The following is a 23,377-nucleotide window of genomic DNA, read 5'->3' on the forward strand; positions in this document are numbered from 1 at the left end:
GGGGCCAGTGCAGGTGAGCCCCAGGACGGAACACTGGCAATGAAGACAGCACACGTGGAAACATGCAGGCCATGGAGGTCAAGGCTTCGTGCCACTGCGGTACCTCTCCAGGACAAAGACAAGCGTCCCTGGGCGTAGGGAGAACACAGCATTTGGGTCAGACCAGAGACCTCAGTGGATTCCCACATCCATCTCACCGAACAGGGTGCAAGAAGTCGGCCACACGAAAATCCCCACCGCGACAGAACACACGTGCAACTTGTGGCTGGCCCAAGCGGGGTGTCCCCCTAGCGCATGTCCGGCCCATCCGCTCTGTGTCGGGATCTGGGGATAACACTTCTAGCCGGATAGGCACACGGAAGCGGGGTGGGGGAGGGGAGAGTACCGCAGCAGCAAGCACTCCACCGGTGGGCAGGAAAAGAGGGACGGACGGCAGCCCGGAGCAGGACGGACGCAGCCCGGAGCAGGACGGACGCGGCCCGCAGCTCCGCGGCAGGGTGGGAGTCCGGATCGCACACGCCGTGTGGCTCCCTCGGCCCCACGGAGGCCAGAGACACAGGAGCAGAGTCAACGTGGTGGGTGACGGCACAGGGTTGCTCACATCTGCTCAGGCTGCAGCCTGCGGGGGCTTCATCCCGTCTCCCCCGCCTCTGCAACGTGCTCTGGGGATCCAGACAGCAGCTGTGTGACCGCCACCCAGTTCTAGCTAACACAGCAGCCTGGCTTTCCCGGAGAAGCCTCCTTCTTACAGCCGTACAGGGGAGCCTCGGCACGGCCGACCCCAGCCGGTCCGATCTGAGGAAAGAGCTTCGAATTTGGGGTTTCCCCCAGGACCTGCTGCCCCCCCTGGCAAACACACAGGGTCCCCTACGGCTCATTCATGGTAAGTGGTACATTTTACAGTCACAACGCCAGGAAAATGGGACGCTCCTTTCAAATCAGACCTGGTTTATTTCACAGCAGGTGCGAGCTGCCGAACAGGTTATTTAAAAAAAAAAAAAAACATGAAATAAAAGATCAGCGTGGGTTTTGCATCCTCTCTCAAATACCCCCCCCAACAAATATTACATTCAGAAATCTGTTTGAAAACACCACCCCCCACCCATCATCTGTACATATCAGAAGCGCAATTCCACAGGCACGCGGTCTCGGAAACCTAGCAACAGTAACCAAGTCGTCCTGCGTCGGCTAACCAGACACCCAGACGCACACACCAGATCAATGTGCTTCCTCTTGAAAAACAAAACCCCCTGGCTTCTCTCTCTGTAGCTGCGGAAGGACAAGAGGTATGAAAACAAACCTTGTTCGGCCGAGGAAGAACAACCCATACCATTCAGCGCATCTGACAGAGCATGTCCCCACCACGCCGGGCAAAGCACAAAAATCACAAACACCGGGAAAAATGGGTTATCCCAGTGCAAAGCTTCTCAGCTGGCCACATGCTTCATGTTTGCATGACCGTTTCGGACACAAGCTCCCCAGCTCCCCGGCAGCCTGGCTACGGGGACCGCCGTCCTACAGAAGCCATCGCAAACGCGCCGGTGGCAGAGCCCAGAAGACCCGGTGGGCTCGTGTGCTCAGCCACGGCTCAGCCCTGCAGGGCAGCAAGCAGGGATTAACTTTGGTGCTTGCGGTGGCTTTTACACCATCACTTCGTCCGAGTCGGCAAATAAAATAACCAAATGGATGTCGCATTTAATTTTTTAAAGAGGAAGGGAGTTCAGAAAGACAAAAAAAAGAGCCCCGGCATCAGTCGATTAGCAGCCTGCACGCTGGCCGGGTGGGAGCAGGACGTTCACGGGATGCAGTCTCCCCTTTAAAGGGACAGACTCGCATCCACGCAGCTTTGCGGGTCCGTTTCCGGATGCTGCAGACCTGGGAGTGCCCGCTGATCACCTCGCTGCTTTCCAACCTGTTTCCTGTCTTCCCCAAAAGCCACATCAGAGCAGCCTAAGTGCCCTGATTTCGTGGTGGTGTCCGGAAAACAAAGGATCTGTTGCTCTGAGTCAGGGAGGGGAGGGCTACCGGATGGTTTAAAGGGGCTTTTTGAGAAAGGCATCGCCGACAAGGCAGGTCAGGAAAATGTTCTGTGCTATGGTTTGCTCGCTCGGAAGCATCGATGTCGACCCCACGTCCCCACCCCCAGCTTGGAATTTGGGGATCCCTCTACCATATTTATACTCAGGAACGCAGCCCAAGGCGATGCAGACAAAGGGGAGGCTTACCCTCATTTCCTCCGTCTGGAGTCCTGACCCGGGAGGCTGTGCTCCAAAATGGTGTCCCAGCCCCATTAAGTGAATGACCGACAAAACTGTGTGGGCGAGCATCGTGGCTGGTCCTGACCCAGAGGCAAGGGCCGCCAGCCTCACTTTCAGGACACACAGTCCCGTCTTCCAATGTTTCTCCGACACTGTGGGGTAGCTTGTAAGTCAAGACTTAATGCAGATCGTAAAGTAGGAACACAGCCCCGTCCCATCCTCTCCAGCACCCCTGCCATGATTCTGGAGGCTGACAGCAATGGACCAAGGGCACGTGGGGACACGCTGAAGCCCTCCGGCCACCATGCTGGACACCCACCAACCTAGAGTCCAGGAGCAGTGAGAAGAGTGGCCCTAATCTGGACGGACTGTGACAGCACCCTCGCAGGTCTCGAGGATGGGGGTCGGGGAGCCGAGCCACAAAAGCTGGGCTGGGGAGCCATGTGGCCACGGAGACTCACCAACAGCACACGAGAGACCCTCAGTCTAGCGTGGCTCCAGAACTACCTGGCGGAAGGGCCGAGAACCCTGATCCCCGTGCAACCCACTGCCCACGCTGCCTCTCCCTGTGCCCCCACAAGCTCTGCCCCCCGGGACTCCGACCGTGTGTGGGAGGCATCACACATCACAACACTCAGGCAAACACAGCCAATCCAGGAGCTCATTTGCCCATAACACGTACTATGCTCCCCCACACCTGTGGCCAGGTGCCGGGAAAGCGGGTTTTTATTTCAAGAAGAGAAGGGAGGAGAGGAGCTGGGAATGGGGACATAGGCAGTGGGGAGCAGCCACTCAACAGGCATTTACTGAGGCCCTACTATGTGCCGGCGCTGCGGGGAAGGCCGATGCCGCCCGGCTTTGCAGCAGTGACAGCCTCCAAAAGACAGTCATGCGGCCACGTGGGTGCCCTCGATGTGGCTGACGTGGCCCCAAAAAGATAGGCCTGCGTCCTAATCCCTGGATCAATCTGAGAATCTCAAAACGAGAGCATCCTGGATTTAGGGTAGGCCCTTGAGGGTTGGGTAGCCTTGTGCCTTCTGAGAGAAAGGAGAGGGGCTCTGAGACAGACGCAGAGAGCAGGCCGCGTGCAGCCGCGCCAGGGACAGGAGGAGCCACACAAACGACCCCGGGCTACCCCAGAACCGGAGAGAGGCGAGGACGGACCAGCCCTGCCAACACCTCGCCTCTGCACGTCTGGCCCCCAGAGCAGTGGCAGAATACATCTCGCTTGTTCTGCGCCATCCAGCTGGGGGCATCTGTTGATGGCGGCCCCAGGACACTAGCACGTGGCCCGTCCTCACGTTCCGAACCAGCCCGCCGGAGATGAGGGGTCCTGGGAAGCAGAGGCAGAGCAGTGCTTGGATGCCCAGCCTCAGCACGCCGGAGGGACACGACCTGCGGGTCGGCTCTGGCCATGCGCGCTCTGCGAAGCTGGGCATGTGCTGCTAGGCGCCGGGGAACCTGCAGGTTTGGGCTGGTGCGTCAGTCAGAACAGGAATGGGTGGTCCCAAACTGTCTTGGGGATTGGCTACCAGCAGCCCGGAAGATGCTCTGGGGGACACGGGGGGGTTAAAGCATTGGCCAGGGAGGCATGGGACCAGGTCATGGGGAAACAGGCTGAGGCCACAATCCGAGAGGGAACGAGCAGGAAAGAATCTACTCTTCTGAAGTCACGTGCCTTCTCCCGCGAGCAGGTGACTGACCGGGAGCTTGTCCCGCTCTGGAAGGGGCCATGCGGTGTGCAGGGGGCTGTCACTCCAGAACCCGGGGCAGGGCAGCAAGGAGGGCATTTGCCCTTGTGGGCCACACCGCCTAACAGGCCAGGCCTCAGACGGACGACATCCCTCAATCCCCAAATGGGCACGGCCTGCAGGGCAGAAGGTGCTCAATGAAGAGCCGTCATGGAAAGAGGTGACCGACGGGTGACACGGCTGGCCCCTCGGGTACCGGCTGGCTCAGGGACCCCAGGGCCTATCTCAGGGGGTTCCAGCACGGCAGTGTGTGAAACCAGAGGGAAAAGGATGTCGGCTCCGGGAGCAAGAAGCAGACGGCTTTCTGCAGGATGCAGGACTTCCCCAGACGGGAAGGCACCGGGCCACCTCTCAGGTCTTAGAGCCAGGCCTCCCCTGGGGCGACGTCATGGAGGTGACTCTGCACCCCGCACGTCCTTGTCCCTCCCGCTCTGGGGCCCTCCCCCCACAGCCACTACCCACTCCCCATGATCCTGGGGTGCAGGAGTGCTGCCAGGGGGCAGAGTGAGGTGTCAGAGTGGAACGTGGACGTCAAGGAGGAGTCAGGACGTGGGCAGGAAACTGTCAGTTCCTCAGGCGGGAGCTTGCTTTGGGCCGCGGGTGAGGACGGACGCCCCCTGAATGGAGGTGAGCGCCTGGCACACCCTGAGCTGCAAGCCTTCCCAGGCGTGGCCCTTCTGCACGGTGCGGGTGCTGTCCCTCCTAGACCCCACCGCACACGGGGCTGCCTTCCGGCACGGGGTCGGGCCTCCTGCATGGAATCCGCCCCCCTGCACGGCACCCAACTTCCTGCACGGCCCCCACCATCCTTCACTGGATCCACCCCCCTGCACAGAATCCGCCCTCCTGCACGGGTTCCGCACCCCTGCACAGTGCGGGGTACTGTCCTTCCCAGACTCCCCCCCATACACGGCATCTGCTCCCCTCCAGGAACGAGGGTGGCCCCAGGGCAGAGGTTCAGTGAACACAGGGCTGAATCAGGGTTTGAGGACGGATCAACAGCTTCCGGGAATCAGTGCGTTGAGGAACATCTATGTGCACAGAGGACCCACAGGCTTCGGGTTCTCTGGTGGCAGTTTGCTGGATGAGTCAGACCCTGCGTCTGAAGACTCAGAGGAAAGGAGAGGCCTCTTTTTTCCCTCCGTGGAGGTGCTGAAGGGATCCTGCGGGAAGCATAGATTTCCTTCCCAACCCGTCCCTGCGGGCCACACGGGGAAAAGTCCACAGATAGGAAACGGGAGGCGCGGACTCCTGCCCGGGTTGACCATAGAAGCTGGCCCTGCATCTTCATGGGGCCCCGCTGGTCGAAGGTACAGACCTCAGTTCCAGCACCGTGAGATCCAGACGCCACACGAGCCTGTGGCCAGCACCCCCACGACTCAGGAGGGGCTGCCCTTTTTAGTTTAAATAAGTCATGGGTCCGAATGGGTGAGTGGTGATTAAAACGTATTCACCTGACCAACAGATACTCCGTTCATAACAAGAAAACCGAACCCCTCAGCTGGGACAGAGCTGTCTGAGTCCCATCCAGGAAAGCTCCTTATACTTCGAAATGGCGGAGACAGTCAGGAATCTCCCTACTCTTTGTTTTAAAATCAACTTGGTACCGCGAGGGACTTGGCTTGTGAGGAGGACAGCGTAGTGGCTGGTCCTCGTACTGGCGGTGGGGCAGGCAGAGTCCCGGGGTCTCTCGGGCCACCTCCCATCGCCCTCTCCGCCGTGTGGCCCCATCAGGGCCCATGCTCAGAGCAGTAAGGGGGCAGCCCGGGCTTGCTATCCCCACAGACCACTCGACTCAGGAGGCTGGCGGGGCCCCCAGAAATCCCTGCGGTGGTGGGGCGGGACCTGCACACGCTCCCTGCCCCTCCTGGGCAGTGTGCCCAGCAGCCAATATGCTCAGACCTCAAGCCAACCCCATCCCACCGCGCTGCTCTCTCGTGTGGGAGACATGAAGGGAGGAGAGCTGCTGGCACCCTGCGGGCTCAGCCCATTCCCGACACGGCATGGCAGACGTGAGGTCAACAATCGTTATGATGCGCTCACGGAGCTGCTGGTGTGGCCGAGGGGGAGGCCCGGGTCTCAGAGCAATGCGGCGGTTTGCCCTGGCTCACAGGAGGGACTCGTGTCGCATAGCGCGGGCTGTCAGAAGGCCCGGATGCTCTGTTCGGGGCGCCGGATGACGCAAGCTAAGCACTGGCTTCGCACCCTTATGCGGTTCTCAGACCCGAGGTGGGAACCAGCCACACACTGCACACGGTAAAGACGCGACAGCCAGACACGTGGCTTCCCTCGCCCCCAGCAGCAAGCATGGGGTGAGGGGCACAGGCAAAAACACAGATGCCGTCCAGCCGCCTCTCCGGGCACCCACCACCCACTCTGTCCACGGATCGGCGCCGTGTCCGAAAGCTCACCGCTGCTGGTCCACTGGGACTGCTCCCCGCTGCAGGTCCTGTGCAAGCCCGGGGCCGGCGGAAATAGGCCGGCGGGCTCCTCCAAGATGCAAGACTGGGCCCAGCCGCCGGCAGGGCGCTGGGGCAGAGGAGGAGCCCCACACACAGTCCTCCTGGTTGGCACAAGGGGTACTAGAAAGGGGAACGGTCATGAGCACCACCACGGAGCAGAGAAACAGGCTCAGAGACGGGGGTTGGAGGGGCACCGAGTCTCTGCTGTGCCTCGTGTAGCGACCATCTCTCAGTTTAACGGGAGTGTGTACAGGACAGACTCTTCCAAGAAACCCGTGTAAGCTAGCCGCAAATTCGTCTGACTCACCAGGTGCACAGCAGTGACCTACATGGGCCGCGTGCGTGAGTGACGGACACGTGAGAATGAGGGTGGCAAAGTGGCTAGGACCATGCTTTTGGTCAGCGCAGTTAGGTTTTGCTAAACGCGGGCTCCGAGCCTGCCTCGTGAGGACCAGAGAAGGCGGGGAGCGTCTCCGTACCCGACGGAGCCCCTCCTCGCCGAGCGTACTCACCGATGTCCGTCTCCTTGTGGTTCTTGATGTACTCCGCCAGTTCGAAGTTGCCCGCGATGATCGCCACCTGCAAGAGCGGACATGGCGTTAACGCGTCAGGGCCAGAGCACCGGCTGTTCGCACGCGTCCACACCACCGACGGCCTGGCCGCACAAGCACACTCGCAGCCCCCGGGTTTTAAAGCAAGAGATGTCCCTTCCTTCTCAGTTTTGCTCAGATACAATCGACACACAACACTGTGTGAGTTTAAGAGGCACGACGCGATGACTTGACGTACGTAGACGGTGGGAAGATCACACATCTGTCACCTCGTAGAGTGACAAGCTCTTCTTCCCCCGTGACGAGAGCTTTATGGGATCTCCTCTCTCGGCAACTTCCCAGCGTGCCGTACGGCAGCGTCCGCTCTAGTCCCCGGACTGAACACCACGCCTCCACGACCGGTTCACTTTCCAGCTGGATGCTAGTGCCTCCTGGCCACCTGCTCCCCACCCTTTGCCCCCTGACCCTGGGAACCACAAGTCTGACCTCTTTTCCTGTGGGTTTCGACTCTCAGATTCCACACATCAGTGAGATGATGTGGTTTGTCTCCCTGTGTGACTTACTCTGCTTAGCTTGATGCCCTCCAGGCCCAGCCATGTTGCCACGGATGGTGGGATCGGTCAGGGCTCTTAAAACGGCAGCCACAGCGTTCATCAGCCCCCAGACCCTCAGAGACAAGCACCGCACTCGCCCCCCTCAAAGCCCCGTGGCTGTGTCACGAGATGAGGCTCTCATTCCGTGAGAACCCACAGGAGAGCATGCCTCCGCCCAGAACCCCCACGGAGACCACCTGCACAGCTCTCGGGGAGCCAGCCCTGGAACCCTCTGTCCACTGTGTCCTGTGTTCCTGCCAGGCACACCCGGGAGCCCCGTCCTTCTGATTAGATACGAGCCGCTCCCCAGAAGCAGGAGGAAGGGAATCCTCCAAAAAGTGCCCGGAGCTCCTCGTCAGACTTCAGGTGGGCAGGAAGCATTCCAGCCTGCGTGTGTGCAGAAGAGCAGAACCCGCACCTAGGAAAAGCTCCCAACTCAGGCCCTGCAGACCTACAGGCTCAAGCGACAAGGCCAGGCGGAGGCTCCGGGGACACCTGAGCCAGAACCCACATGGGCAGGGCTCCCAGCACCCCAGGCAGGAGGCCTCAGGCTCGGAGGCGGCGGTCTACACTCCCAGGGGAGCCAGGTGCCCAGGTTCCAGCCTGCAGATGCACACGTCTGCGGTCGCATGGGTTTCCGTGACAATGTGGGTAGGGGAGGCCTTATTAGCAACCTGATTTCCCAGAGAAGAAATCCCGCCTCAAGCCTGCAGCGTCGACTCCTGGGTCTCCCGCCGGCCCTCCCGATTTCAGACTTGCCAGCCGCCACAGTCACGGGAGCCAGCCCCTCACAAGAAGCTGCTTGAATGGATGTCATTCCAGCCCTCAGGCCTGTTGCCCGGGAGCGCCGTGCCCAATGCCGCTCTGCGCAGGGGTCGGGGGCCACAGTGCCACAGACGCGACGGATCCCAGACCCCTGCCCTCGGGAGTGACGCTGGTTTCAACTCCTGGGCACCGCCTCCCACTGCTCCCTGCCCTCCAAGGATACTGCCGTGGCAGCTGCTGTCTACGCCAGCCAGCGGGCAGAAGGCGGAAGGCAAAGACCATTTGGGGGCAGCCCACGGGTCTGCAGAGACAGAGGCAGGGCTGGAACCATCAGGCAGAATGACGCTCCTACAGGGACCACCTACCCAGGACCAGGCTGCCGAGCATGGACCCTGGAGAAGGGACAGGGACAGAGGCGCAGAGCCCAGGCGGAGGTCCAGGCAGCCCCCTAAGGAGCTGGGGACCAAGCCTGCTGACAGTCAGGGGCGCAGCCGGAAGGGTCTGCCGGGCTGCACAGAGCCTATGACCCAGCGTCACTGAGCTGACAGCCAAACCCTCAGGGGCAAACCGCCGTCATGCCCGTCAGCGTGGCTGCCACCAGAAACCAGAGACGAGTCAGAGCTGGCGGGGACGTGAGGAGTGCGGCAGGCCGTGTGCTGCTGCTGGGTGTGTCCACCGGCACAGCCGCGGTGGGAAACGGTGGGAGCACCTCAGGAAGTAGGACGGGGTTACTGTCCGGTCCAGCGTTACACTTCCGGCTCTAGAGCCAAAGGGACCGAAAGCAGGTATGATGGTTAGTTTCAGGTGTCACCTTGCCTGAGCCACAGGGGGGCCCAGCACTGGCCCCAGAACTACTCAGGTGTGTCTGTGAGGCTGTTTCTGGATGAATCAGCGGACTCTCGGTCAAGCAGCCTGGGTGGGCCTCATCCAATCAGTCGCAGGGCTGCCCAGCACAGACAAGCTGATTGAGGGGCCTCCTCCTGCCAGCCAGCCGGCACTCAGGCGTCAGATGCAGACTGATGCGCCCATTGCTCTCGAGCCTTGAGCCTGCTTGCTCTCAGACCGAGACTCACAGCCTCGCTGCCCAGGGCCTCTGGCTTGTTACGGCTTCACACCTCAGACTGCTCAGCCACCACGGTAATCATCTTTTTAGGCAGGTGTGTGTGTGCATGTGCACATTTTCTGTGTGCGCACGCATGTGCGTGCACACATGCGTCCTACTGGCTCCGTTTCCCGGGGGCTCCCGGGACTGCAGCGTTGGGTGCTGGGCAGAGGCTGGAAGCGGTCTAAGGATGGTCCAGGCCATTCGGATGGGCTCACACACACAATCTCGAGGAAAGGCGGTCCCGTTGTAAAGTCACGAACAGCTTGGCCGAGGGGTTTGCAGAAGGCAGAACGTGTGAGTGACGAATTGGAAGTTTAGCTGAGATTTCTAGCGTGGAGGAGCAGCCCGGGGCCTCCGGCTGCTCGTAGTGAGAACCAAGGAGAGATCAACTGGACAAATTGAGGGAGGAACGGAACCAGAACCCGAAGACTGGGGAACGTTCTCAGCCCATCTGTGTTGCAAAAAATGAGCAAGTGAGGGCTCAGAGCCGGCCGTAAAGAAGGAAGGCCAGGGACTCGGTGGCGGACGGGACGGGACAGTGGCTCCTGGGCTGCAAACGTGCCCTATCCTTCAAGGGGGAGAAACCACCCCAAAGGGGATTCAGACACTATCAGGCCCCTGCCTGGGTCTCACCAGCCGTGGGGGTGGGACCACCCTGCAGGGCTGGGGTGAGGCCACTGCCCCTGAGGGCTGGCACCCCACAGCACTGGATCTCACGGAGCTGGCTGCTGGGTTCCGGGCTGCTGGGGACCCAACACCCTTCCTTCTTGCTCATTTTCTCCTCTGGAATGGGATGGTCTCCCGCATGCCGGTCTCGCCGTCCAAGCTGGGAGCCACAGCTGGGCCCGTGTCGCGGGTTCGCAGCCAGAGGAAGAACCAGCCCTTGAGTCTCGCGCATGCCTGAGCTGGATGATATTTAAATGGGACTTTGGACTTTAGAGATGGTGCCTTTTGGGGCTGTTAGGTGAAATCAATATATTTGCAATATGCAAGAAGGACTTGGAGTTGGGGGTCCCGGGGGTGAAGTGCTGCACACGAAATGCCTATGTCCTCCCCTCCTCTCCAAATTCCTATGTTGAAACCTAACCCCCAGAGGAATGGTATTTGGAGGTGGGGTCTTTGGGAGGTGGCTGGGGTCAGATGAGGTCATGAGGGTGGAGCCCCTGTCATGGGGTTGGTGTCCTCACAAGAGGAGGATACCAGAGATGCTCTCTCTCCCCCCAGGTATGTGCGGACACAGCGGGAAGGCCAGCAAGAGAAACTGCACCAGAACCCAACCCTGCCGGCACCCTGCCCTTGAACTCCAGCCTCCAGAACGAAGAGAAACTGTTTCTGCCACCTGGTCTGTGGGATTTCGTCATGGCAGCTGGAGCCAATGAAGACAGCAGGGGTCAAAGAGGTATCTTTACACGCCCGTTCACGGCAGCCAAAGGGAACCATCCCAGGGCCCATCAACAGATGAATGACTGAGCAAATGCTATCATACAGTGGAATATTATCCAGCCTGAAAAAGGAAGGGGATTCTGCCACCTGCTACCACAGGGACGGACTTGGAGGACAGGATGCTCCGTGAAACAGGCCAGACGTGGACGGACAGATCCTGCAGGACCTCCCTCGTCGGCGGATTCGTACAGACCGAGCACAGGACGGTGGGGTGCTGGGGCTGAGGGAGGGTCTGGGGGCGAGTGTTTCCTGGGGACAGAGCCTAAGTTCTGCGAGATGCAAAGAGTTCTAGAGACGGATGGTAGTGACGATTTCAGAGCAATGCACGGAATGCCACTGAACAGGTTAAGACAGTAAACTTCACGGTGTGTGCACTTTACCACGACTGAACCAAACAGGCAAAGTGCACCTGTGTGCACCAGCAGGCAGAAGGTCGACCGCGGACCATGATCCACCCGAACGGGCCAGCGGGTGTCGGAGAGGTGCCTGAGCTTTCGAACAGCCGTCTCCCCCCCTTCCGTTTCCCCCGAGGCTGCTGGTGATTGAGGCGCGTGCGGAGGCCTCAGACAACGCACACAGGAGCAGGGAGCCCCCTCCAAGTTAGCAGGGTGGCCCCAGCATACGCACCCCTCTCCGGCCACTTGCCTCCTGGTAACACCAGTCCCCAGAGCTCCTTCGGCCAGGGGTGACGGGAGGCAGGGAGGTATTGAGGGAGAAGCTGTGTGCAGGCACTTTCAGTCAGAGAGTTGGCCGCCCAAGGTGCCCCCTCCCTTGGGGAGAACCCGCCCCCCCCAGCTCCCCCGCTCATCCAGGCCGGCCCCAGCCCCGTGCCCGATGTGAGGCCGGCAGACAGGTGCTTAGAGGTGAAGGGCTCTGGCTCCAGGCTCCCAGACCTATACTGTGTGACCCTGGGTATGACGGTTAATCCATGGGCCTCAGTTTTGTCATCTGTGAAGTGGGTTCGGTGTGAGGATTCGATGAGACACGCACGAATAGGGTTACAGCAGGGCCTGGCACACGGTAAACCCTAAAAAAGTTCGCCACCACTCCCGTTGCTGATGATTACTGACGACTTCGGTGTAACGGCACACGGCCCATCGCAGAGGCTCTCCACGCACAATCGGATGCACCCAAGTGAACACCCATGTCCGCATGGCACACCCGGGACCCCTGCTGAAAATAACGCCAGAAAGGATCAGAAAGCAGCAAGTCCGAGCTTATGCTCCCCTGAAAAACACTTCAAGAGCTGTAAACCGAGTTAACCGTGCAGCCACGAAGCCACGTGCCCTGTTCTGGCCAAAACGCTGGGACCACAGTGCAAGTGAGAACGATCCAGACATGTCTCTGCTGGATGATGTCAGGGCCACGGAAGTCCTCCCTGCAGGGAGGAGCCACCTGCTGTCCTGCTCCATCATGACATCCCTGCTGCCCACCCCCAGCCTGGCACATCACGGAGTCCCACTAAATGCTTTACGGGAGGATGCAGAGGGGACCGGGTCTGATGACAGCGTCTAGTGCCATCCGGCAAGCGTGCGGCTGCTGGCTTGGTTGCATAAATACGGTAGAATGTTGGCGTCTGTTTTCCTTGCTTACAGGTATACACACCAATATTAATAAAAATCATAGTACAGAGATATCAAGCACTTGCGTGGACACAGTTTGCTCTCAGGGCTTTATAAAGATAGACCCCTCTGATCCTTACAACTGTATGAAGTGGGCCCCCTTCTCTCCACTTGACATGTGAGAACACCGAGGCACAGAGAGGTTAAGCAACTTGTCTGCCATCACACAGCTAGCTGGTGCTGACGCCAAGACATTAATTCATGCTGTTCAAGTCCAGAATCTTTACCCCATTATCACAGCGCAGTGTATGTCTATAAATAGTTTTCACTGATTATGGCATTTAAAAAAAAAGTTAAGTTGTAATGGAATCACAGAGGTCAGGCACTTTAGCAGAAAATAGCAGCACAAGGAAGACGACAGGACACACTGTCCCCAAGGCGTACGACCAGCCACACTGGGCAGGCTGTGTCGGCTGGGGGACCACAGAATGTTCTGCAGTGACAGCCTTCTGGGAACACGAGTGCACTCTCTAGGAGGAGGGACCCTACCTTGCACAGTCCGAGGGCAGGGTGTGAAGACAGGAGAACCATGCCCTTCCTGGCTCACCTGCCCCTACCCCCTCCTCCTCCCTCCCTGTCTGAAGAACAACTCAACGGCACAGACCCGGGCCAGCCATCTGGGCACCACCCCCATGAGATGCAGGCGTCCGACCTGCAGCAGGTGTTCAGATCTGGACAGACCAGAGCCGCAGGGCCCCCTTTGGACTCAGAGAGGCTCGTCCTGACTCCTCCTTTCTTAACCCATCATTCTGCTTCCGCCCTCACTGGAGAACACACGGAGGGCACTGGTGGGGGCACCAGGAGAAGGCGCCCTGGCAGGGGCTGCAGGGGGTTCGGTGGATGATGGGTGATGGGGAACACATGCCGGTCTGGCCGCACGACAGGCAGAATGGACATGGCAGGCGGGGAAGGCTGGAGCCGGGGCTTCTGCAGGGGTGAGGAAGAGAAAGCCGTGGAGCTGGAAGGTGAGAGGCCCACGACCGGGGGAAGAGACCCCATGGCGGGCGGCCCATTCTGGGATACGGTCCACGACTGCAGGCAGCAGACGGCCACCTCTGGAGCACCCTGGTCATTCACGCCAGACTGGTCCCCTCCGCTCTGAGTCACCCTGGCCCTCAGCTCCACACCCGCCGTTGGGAAGGAGTCACGGCCTTCCACAGACTTTTTAACCAAGAGTTGTGGGACACAAGCCATCGGGGACTTGACTTCTCCGTGTCTGAAAGGAAAGGCAGGGAGGCCAAGGCCCCCAGGCAAGCCACAGGGAGGACTCCTGTCCCTGCTGGTGTCAGCCATGACGTCCAAGATGAGGACCTCTGTCCCCGCTGAGGAGGTCCTCCCACGAGGCTGGCGCTGAGACCACCATGGGGAGGAGAGCCCATCAGGCCCACCGTCCAGTGCCCCCAGGGGCCCCAGCCGTGATGACCAGGCCACTGGGATCCCAGGGATGCAAGAAGGCTGGCAGATGCCAGTGGGACTGGCTGGCTGGATGGGTGGGTACACGGGTGGATGAGTGGGTGGGTGCGTGGACGGCTTGAACCCGGGGAGGGTACTGTGCGCACAATGCTGGGTCTACCAGGAGGCTCTTTGGAAGGGCTGTCCGATATAGGAAGCGTAAAAACAGATCTGCAGAGTTTCAGGGAGGGCCAACCAGCTCACTTTGCCTGTGGGGGTCAGTTTTCCTCCCTCCAGTCTCCCCCAGCCCTGAGTCCCCTAGGCTCCCCTTGCTCCTGGTGCTGCGTGATGGCCCCTGTGCCATGGCTCAGACTGTTTCAAAACAGGGCCCTGATGTCTGTGAGTTACCCCCCGGGGAGCTGAGGGTCGGCACCTGAATTACTCCCTGATCACAAGGGAGACACAGAATCCTATGGTCGGCACTGAGAGGTCAGAGTAAGGAGAAGAGCCCATATTCAATGTCTAGAAGCTTGCAATCCAGTCAGTGGGCAAAATCGGAGAACGATCCAGCTGGTCTACCTCCTTCTGAGTTGCTGAGCCCCCGCTGGGCATGGAAACCCCAGCCGGGTGAACAACCTCCCGGCTTTGTGGGGGGGGGCACGACCCCCCAACCCCTCTTATGCAGAAGAACCTTCTGCACGGCATGACCCAGCCCTCTGCTGTATAAAATATTTATGGTAGTCAAGGCGAAGAAAAAGCCATAAAAAACGTCTGTGAGAGGCGTAAAGGTTTAGCATCGCACACAAAAGAACGGGAGGTAATTATTTCACACCGACCGAAGGCACCCTCCCCCTCCCAGACGATTTGCTAATAAAATGCAAATTTCTCCTCTGAAATAGCACTGGCTTTGAAGGACACTATTTGCTCCTGGAAATCTTGATAAAGAGCAAACGGTGTTTCTGTGTTTGCAGAGAAACAGCCTGCAAGAGAGCAGCTCATGTTGGGACCGTCAGGCTGGAGAGGCGTGAGCACGCGGGGGCGGGGACATGCTTCCACACGCCTCCCAGTCCCGGACGCCCGGGCCGAGACTGCATCGCAGGGATGATGGACGCTCCCAGGCTGTCTTCCACCAGGCTGTAGTAACAAGGACCATCGTGCTCAAGCTAACAGCGGCCCCCCAGGCACCGAAACGCAGCATCTGATTAAATCCTCCGGCACACCTAAGTAGCATGGCCATAGCTCCTGGCTTATGGATGAGGAGACCAGTGGTAAGAGCTCAAGGACTTTGGATTTCCACCTCACGTGCAGGTAGACCTCCAACGTTGGACCCCAAAGCCTGGGGGCGTATAGCCAGGCGCTGCGGATGTGGCCTCCCGTGGCTCTGACCACAGGAGAGCTCTAGAACCTCGGTGTGGGCACCGAGAGAGAGATGCATAATGAGATGCAATCTGGAAGCAGAAATTCAGCACCATTTTCTGCAGGACAGTAACTGAAGAAAGAAGAGACCGCCGAGACCAGCACACACTTGTGCAGGAGCCAGCTCAGGTCACCACAACAAACACAGCTCAAACTGTATGAGTGTATGGTCTCCGGGTCCCAGAGGCTGCAAGTCAGTGGGGCGGGGTCCCCCCGAGGCCTCTCTCCATGGCTGTGGATGCCATCCTCTCCCTGGTTCCTCACGGGGTTGTCCCTCCGTGCGTGTCTGTGTCCTGATCCCCTCTTCCTATAAGGACCCTGGTCACACTGGATCAGGGCCACCCCAGTGATCCCATGTTACCTTAATCACCTCTTTGAAGACCCCAGCTCCAGATACAGCCACATCCTGAGGTGCTGGGGGTCAGAGCTTCAACACAGGAATTTGGGGACACGGCTCAGCCCATGAGACCTTGAGCAGAGAGAACGTCCTCACCTCCCTCACGGACGCATGCCGTCTTCCAGCAAACGTCCAGACATACGTGACGGCCTGTGCACCTCTCCTGCCAACATGGCCTGAGTATCGAGCTCAGGAGGTGGGGGGTGGGGGGCCACGCACACATAATTGTCAGGGAAGGAAACGCAGGAGCAGAAATTGCTTTCCGAGTCTTATCTTTACACACAGCCCTTATTTCCTCCAGTCCCGAGATTTTGTAATGAACGTTCTTGAGCGCAAGCCCCCCCAGACTGAAAGAACGGAGCAACATAAAGCAACAGGGTGCCCCCCCGACCGCTCGGTCGTTTCCGTGCTGCGTGGTGGGGTGTGTGGGCCCGCCCTGCTCCTGCCAAAGCACCGTGCTGCTTTCCTGTCTGAGCAGCTCAGCATCCGGGGAAAAGAAGGACTTTCTCCCACAGCCACGACACGGCCAGACCAGCATTCATCCCCAAACAGCCTCTCATCCCCCCCTCCAAGTGCCCCTCCTGCCCTCCCAGCTGTTAGACTGTTTTTGTCCAGGTGACGGTACGCACGGTCACACACACAGTCTGAGCAGCGTGCGGTCCACCCCCGTGCAGCGCCACTCCCACCAAGAACCAGAGCCTCTCCACTGCCCCTGCTGGACAACGTCCCCTCTGTCCCCGGCCAGCCCCGAGAACACCCTGGCTCCTCTCACCATAAACTGCTCATGTCTGTCTGTGGCTGGTCACGCCTGGGATCGCACGCTACGTGCGCTCCTGGGTCCGGCCTGTCTCGCTCAGGGCCAGGTTTTGGAGGCTCGTCCGCGCCCTTGCAGGATCCAGAGCTTCCCCGTCTCTGCAGCTGAGGGCTGTCCCACTGCTCGGATGTGCCACACGGAGGCACCTGTTCACCGGGACGTGTGGCCACGGGGCGTGAAGCTGCTGTGAGCACGCTGCTACGTGCGTTTTGGCGGCCACGTGTTTTTGGCTTCGCCTGGCCACTCGTGACGTGTGCAGTGGCTGGGTAACAGCGGAGCACATACCTCACTGTCCGAGACAACTGCCTTCTTTCCAGACGGGGCCTTTGTGCCCTCCTGCTGCCCGCTCCGGGGCCCCACCCACACTCGGCCCGTCTTCTTAATTCAGGGCTGTGTGTGAAATGGGAGGGTTTTTTTGAAGATTTTATTTATTTATTTTATTTTAGAGAGAAAGAGAAAGAGCCAGGGGAGGGGCAGAGGGAGAGAGAGAATCTCAAGCAGACTCCCTGCTGAGCAGAGCCTGACGCGGGACTCGATCCCGGGACCCTGAGATCATGACCTGAGCCGCAGGCAGACGCTTCACGGACTGAGCCACCCAGGTGCACTAAAATGGGCGGTTTTAAGTTACATTTGCCCCCAAACATGCTCACTTTTTTTTTTTAACCTCATCGGTGCTCTCTGTAAAATACCATCAACTCTCCATTTCCCAGAAGTCTGAAAGAGCAAAGACTGCAAGACGTGGACCAAGAACCAAAAACACCGCCTTGCTGTGCCGCCGATGGACCCCAGTGGCAGCTGCCACGAGAGGACAGCATTTACCCAGAAGCGCCATATCTTACCCCAAAAGAAGCAGGGTGAGAATGGCGGTGGCGGCCACTGTGCTGCAACGGCGGCCCCAGCAGCTCCAGGCCTACCTTCCCACACCCACGACACCTCGCTTTACGCAGCGATGCGAAGACAACTTAGTAAACCAAATGACGTAGGTGAAAACCATGCTTGCGCGGGGCCATAACACCGGGAGCTGGTTTGGTGTTTCTACAGAAATTTCTTTGATCAGCTTCCACGAGAAACCAAATACACAGGGTCATTAACACCGCTGCCACGTTGTCACACTGGGGAGCGGTTTCTGAGCTACAGACCGGAGGGGTCTCGTCCAAAAGCAAAGCTCCCTGCAGAACCCACCCCACTGGGCTCCCCGTGGCCCCGTGTCACCTCCCAGTGTCAGGGACGGGCCACGGACCCACAGACGCCCGAGCCGGGTGCTGACGCCGCTCACTGTCCCCGCTTCTCTGGGCAGAAAAGGCAGAGGAAACACAGAACCCTCTCTCCTCCTCCCCTCCTGTCCTCGCACCAACCTCCTAGCACGCTTATAAATAAATTCACGCTAGGTCGTGTCCTTTAGAAGAAAAAGACATCCAGCTTGTAATTAATCCCAGTGCCGCAGAACAAACGTATTATACAAAGAGATTTTTCTTCCTCCTTCTTCCTTCACACACGTTAAATCACAGATCCCATTGTGGGAAGGCTGACCACTCAGGGAACAGGCTGCACCCAGCGGGTTCTAGCTGGGAAAATGCAGGGGAGGTACGTGAATTAAATTCAACACCATGAAATAACCTAAAATTGCATTTTAATACCTTGAGGAATTTTAAAAAAAATTCCAAAGACATTTACTTTCTTAGGAAAAACCGGGGAGAGCGACTTCAGCTCTCTGTAACCAGCACCAAGAGGGGCCCATTTTCTTAAATGAGTTTTCAAGATCCTGGTAAATAATTCAAAACCACTAAAACTGTAAGCCAAGGGCTCAGAGTCCCCCCTCTGGGGTCTGGGGGCTGAAAGAGAGGATTCTATACTTAGATGCTGACCCTAGAACCTGCCCCAGAACTCACTCTGAATAAAACACACCGCAGAACACTCTGGTCCCGGGAAAGGGGAATGGGACGCACGCGGGACCCTGGCCCATCCGCCGCGTCTGTGTTCCAACGGAGCGGTGCCCCTCACTTCCATTGTGCGAACACGGCTCCGTGGGACTGCAATCCCCTCATTGCTCAGGGCACGCTGCATCAGGGAAAACCGCTACCGTCAGGACGCGCTCATTAGAGCAGCTACGTGGATGTTTATTGCTCTTAAATTAATCCACTCTCTGATTTCGTGGTTTACCCTGGCGCAGCCAGCGGGGGAAGCCCTGGCCGTGGAGGATTTATGCTGGGGGCCATCGGGACTCCGAGGGAGTGACCACATGTGCTCTGCTGCCCCCTCTTCCAGGACCCGGAGAAGGCACAGGTGCCTGGTTCCAACGGCAGCCCCGGGGGCCTCGCTGGGGGCCACAAGGGACCAGACTCCCTGCCTTGCGCTCAGACGCTGGTCCCCGTCTCCCTGCCCATCTGGACGATGAGCCGCTCCCAGGCTCGGAGGGCCTGGCGCTCTCCAAGCCCGGCGGCCAGGGGAACACCAGCCCCCATGCACCTGCCGGTCAGGGAGTCCTCAAAAGAAGGGCTCCGAGGAAGCCCTCAGGGGAAGACTGAGAATGCCAAGCTGGCACAGAGAGACCCCTCAAAGAAACCAACATATCTTGTAAGCATGTCTGAGATGCCGAGCACACACGGAGCAAGACAATTACACCGTCCAAAGCCTCTGACTGTGACCCCGAGGAATCTTCTGGGGAACGGCGAGGTCCACCCTGGAAATGCCCTCTCTTCACTGCGAGTCTGCATTTCAGCTTCTGTTCCCCCACCCCCCACACTCCCCGGTCTCAGCCACACCCCTCGAGGGTTAAGCTGACCGCTCTCGGCTACCGGCTTGGGGTCACCATTAGCCTCGGTGACTTCTGGGTATCGCCTGCCTGCATGACGAGTTTGTCCTTGGTCTGGGTGCTACAGATGAAAATACCGCCGTCTTCTTCTAAACACAGAACGTGGTCCCTCGGAGACACCCACGGCCACTGGGACTCTCGTCTCAGCTCTGAGTGGCGGCTGTTCCAAGACCCGCCAGCACGCGTTAGTGCACGTATGCACCCCCCAAAATCCCTTAGCAACTGCATCCTGGTGCCGAACATTTTAATTCTTCCAGTTATGATTCATGGTGCCGTCTGCGGACAGACAACGAGACAATAATCCCCAAAATAGCTGGTGCTCAGCAGAGCCCGGGTGCGTCCCACTTACAGCAAGGCCCAGGGCCAGGCCAGGGGTGCCCCACCGGGGCTCCGCTGACTGCATCCAAGGGCCTTCACTGCTGAGCCCACCCTGGGACGGCTCCTCGAGCACAGCCAGCGCGTGGCCTCTGCGTTGGGGACAAAGGGAGAACACACAAGGGAGACCTCTCCCCCAGCAGGCTGCCACCCCTGCCTGCCTGGGGAAGAAGGCAGGGGTGTGACTGCAGAAAGGAAGATGCATGTTTCAGTTATGCACTAAAATCAAGGTCATGCTTTACAGCCTTCTGGGCTCTGACTAAAATACAATCAAGTAAAACACTAATTTCTACAAATCAACTCCATTCACACACCTGGACTGGCGGACACCTGAGCATGTGTCTGTGTGTTTCGTGGGCCTCATTGCCACCCTCTCCCCCCAGGCAGTGTCCCCCTTCCTCCCTGCAGCCAGGGAGGCCCCCCTGTTTTCCTCAGCAGAAGGTCAAAGAGGACGCAATGCTGCTCACATCCTCCATCAGTGTTGGCCCAAAGCCACTGTGAGCGGGGTCGGGGGACCTCCCGTGAGTCCTGCAGGGCAGATGAGCCCCTCGGCCGCCCGCCACATCTCGGGCAGGGGGCAGACCAGAGCTAGACAAGCCTGGCTCTGGAACATTCCTGGGGGGGTAGTACTCGGAGTGCTGGTCTGGGTCAGGTCAGAGGGCGTGAGAACAACCTGGAAAGGACGGTGGGAGCCGAAATAGAGGAGCCCTGCTGACCCGTCACGTGGTCAGAGTGGACAGAGGAAGAAAATCCCCTGGGCTTCCAGAACGCAAAGCTGGTGGAGACCAGGACTGCTAAATCCTGCCTCAGCCTCGCACACGTGCACACGCACACGCACACACCCCCCGCCACCCGGTCCCTCCCGTGCCAACTTTCACGAGGCGGCACGGCAGGCGCAGACATGACCTCCAGAATTCTGAGATCCACCTGTCACTGACACGGCACGCGGCGCCCCTGCCCTTCCCGCGGCGGGCATCCCGTGGGGCATCTCCCACCATCTGAACAGAGATGCAGCCGTGCTCACAACTGCAGGGGCTCCCCCCGAGCCCGCCCGTGCACCCACCTAGGGCCTGCAGCTGGGACGAGGTACGCGGGGGACACAGGGCCCCCACAGGCAGGCCACAGAGCTGCGCCCCCAGCAGCAGATGCCCCACTGCTACACCTCACGGTCCTGAGTCCCAGGGCCAGGGGCGCGAGCAGCGTGCATGCCTGTGGTGATGGCACTCCGGACGCCGGGCCTGAGTTACTTGGGTCACTTTGCTTCATTTTTATTAGGAAACAGAAACTGGGAAAGCGAGGGGAGGGGGGTGATGGAGAAAGGCCCCCATGCAGTGCCACAGCCAGCGGTGTCCGGCGGGAGAGAGCAGTCCACCTCCCTGTCCCGCGCACGGTCCGCCACCCCAGCGTGCTGCTAATGACACATGGGCTCGGGCGGCACCTGGTGTCAGAGAGCTGCCAGGCGAGCATCTCCACACAGCCCACACTTGGAACCGTGTCGGTGTCAGAGCCAGGAAAGCACAGGCTCCCACTCACCTGCGGTGACAAGAGCCGAGTCAAGAGCCGAGTCAACACGGAGACACCGATCCCCGCAGCCCCAGCCGCTGCTCCGGGTGCTGCTCCGGGCACAAAGGGAGTCAGCACCTCCTCACGGGGGCTCCCACACTGGCTCTGGGGACGAATGTCAGACGCTGCTCCCAACTCGCGCTCGCGGCTTTCCTGCCCTGTGCGGAGGGGCCCGCGGCACCAGGCCCCTGGGGTCGTGAGGCCACCGCCCACTCCTAGCCTCTTGTCCCAGCCACGGGCAAGCCGGGTGGCTCTGTCAGCTCAGGAGCAGCCGAGAAAACGTGCAGAAGTCTACGTGGGTATTTTTAAAATTATTCATCAGAACCAGCCAACCAGCACCCGGTACCTGACAGTTTCCAAAGCTACAGAGAACAGAGCCGACTGGCCACGCTTCTCGTGCGTACGCGCCGTGTGGCTTTACCGCACCCCTGCCCGTCTCTGGGCCTCGGCTTCCTCGTCCGCAGCAGCGACAACAGACCCTCCTCACAGGTAACCTGGCAATGACAGCGAGGCCACGGGCACAGAGTAATCGGCACTGCCCGATAACACGCCCTCGAGACGCGGCTGGTTCTGCCATAGAAACTATGATTTTTGAAAAGTCGTCTCTATAAACAATGGAGGAGTATGTTTAAAAACATTAGTACCTAAGGGGCGGAAAGAGGAGACTATGGGGACGGGCGCCCAGGTGGCTGGTCGGTTAAGCGTCCGACTCGTGGTTTCCACTCAGGTCATGATCTCAGGGTCGTGGAGTCGAGCCCCGTGTCGGGTTCTGTGCTCAGCAGGGAATCTGCTTCGGTTTTTCTCTCCCTCTGCCCCTCCGCCCACTCGCTCACATGCTCTCTCTCTCTGTCTCAAATAAATAAATAAATCTTAAAAAAAAAAAAGGAAGAAAGAAGAGACTAGGAAGGAGAGGGAGAAATGGTGACTTCTTTGTGTTTCCCGTGTTTTACAGATTTGTCTTTAGAATGATGTAGATAGTTTGTCTATCTATAAAAACTCTACAAATCTGAACAGCGGTTGTTACAAATCAGAAGTAAAATTAAACAAAATGAACCTAGGTGCACACGGAGCTCACAGCATAAACAAAGAGAAAATCATCCCACAGCCTCCGAAGCACAGACTTCACTGCACGGCCCTCAGGGGGTCTACGCCGATGACACACATAACTTAAACCACCCGAGCATCCCGCTGCTGGAGGAGGTGCCGGCATTACCGCCTGGAGAACTCTGTGTGTGCGCGAGGGTATAAACCAGGAGAGCCACACGCTGCTCACGGACACCTGAGCGTTCGGCATGTTTGAAAGGAGACACTGACGCGGGATCAAGGGGAGGCAAAAACCTTGTCCTGAATGACTGCAGACAACACCGACAGGACTTAAAACGAACCTCGTCTTAAGAACAAGCCTCCTTGCACTTAGATCGTGGCTCGGAAACACCACCTGGTGCCAGAAGGAATGAGGATTCCCGGGAAAAATGGTTGCTTCCAAGTCTGAGCAAGAAGTCGGCTCAGGAGCATGAAAACTCTTGTCATGCCAGAAAATACAGACGCTGTCAACGATGACGAGGTCATGCTCAAAAGGCCTCGGAAATGATCTGAAAAAGCCTCCACTGAGCACAGGTAGGCGTGATGAAGTGGCTAGAGGCCGTGATCGCATCCCCAGGAAGAACAGAGTAGAATAAACAAAGACCACACAGCGGGCATCTCTGTGGAGCCAGCACAGTGACTAAGACCCACCGTGCGGGGCCACAGTGAAGAGAGGAGCTCGCATCCCACAGCTGCTTTTCCCTGGGATCATGCGCACATTCCCGCCTCAGGGAAAGGGCTGGGAATCCCAGGCTGACCCCTGCGGGGTGCAGAGGAATCAGCACAGTGTCTATTTGCATCAGGAGGAGCTAGTGAACAGTCAGAACTGCAGACCCGAGGGGCCAGAGTGTGGGTGGGAAGAAGAGGGGAACACTGAATGAGACATTTAGCTGCTTGTCCCTTCAAGACAAACATTTTTAGGGGACCCCTAACCTGGGAGGGACAGAAGGCTAAGGAGCGAGGCATGAGCACTGG

The 23,377-nt window shown here is 58.8% G+C and overlaps 1 protein-coding gene across 6 annotated transcripts in view; it reads right to left on the reverse strand.

The window, feature by feature from the left end:
* Window positions 1–23,377, reverse strand: part of SHANK2 (SH3 and multiple ankyrin repeat domains 2) — a 503,000-nt gene that overhangs the window by 317,598 nt on the left and 162,025 nt on the right. For all 6 annotated transcript variants that reach the window (XM_026482959.4, XM_026482956.4, XM_026482958.4 and 3 more), the window contains one exon: window positions 6,984–7,050. In XM_026482959.4, coding sequence (XP_026338744.3) covers window positions 6,984–7,050 — 67 coding nt within the window. The remainder of the gene's footprint in view (window positions 1–6,983; window positions 7,051–23,377) is intronic.

This window comes from Ursus arctos, unplaced genomic scaffold (assembly GCF_023065955.2).
Source record: "Ursus arctos isolate Adak ecotype North America unplaced genomic scaffold, UrsArc2.0 scaffold_23, whole genome shotgun sequence".
In the NCBI taxonomy this organism is placed as follows: Eukaryota; Metazoa; Chordata; class Mammalia; order Carnivora; family Ursidae; genus Ursus; species Ursus arctos.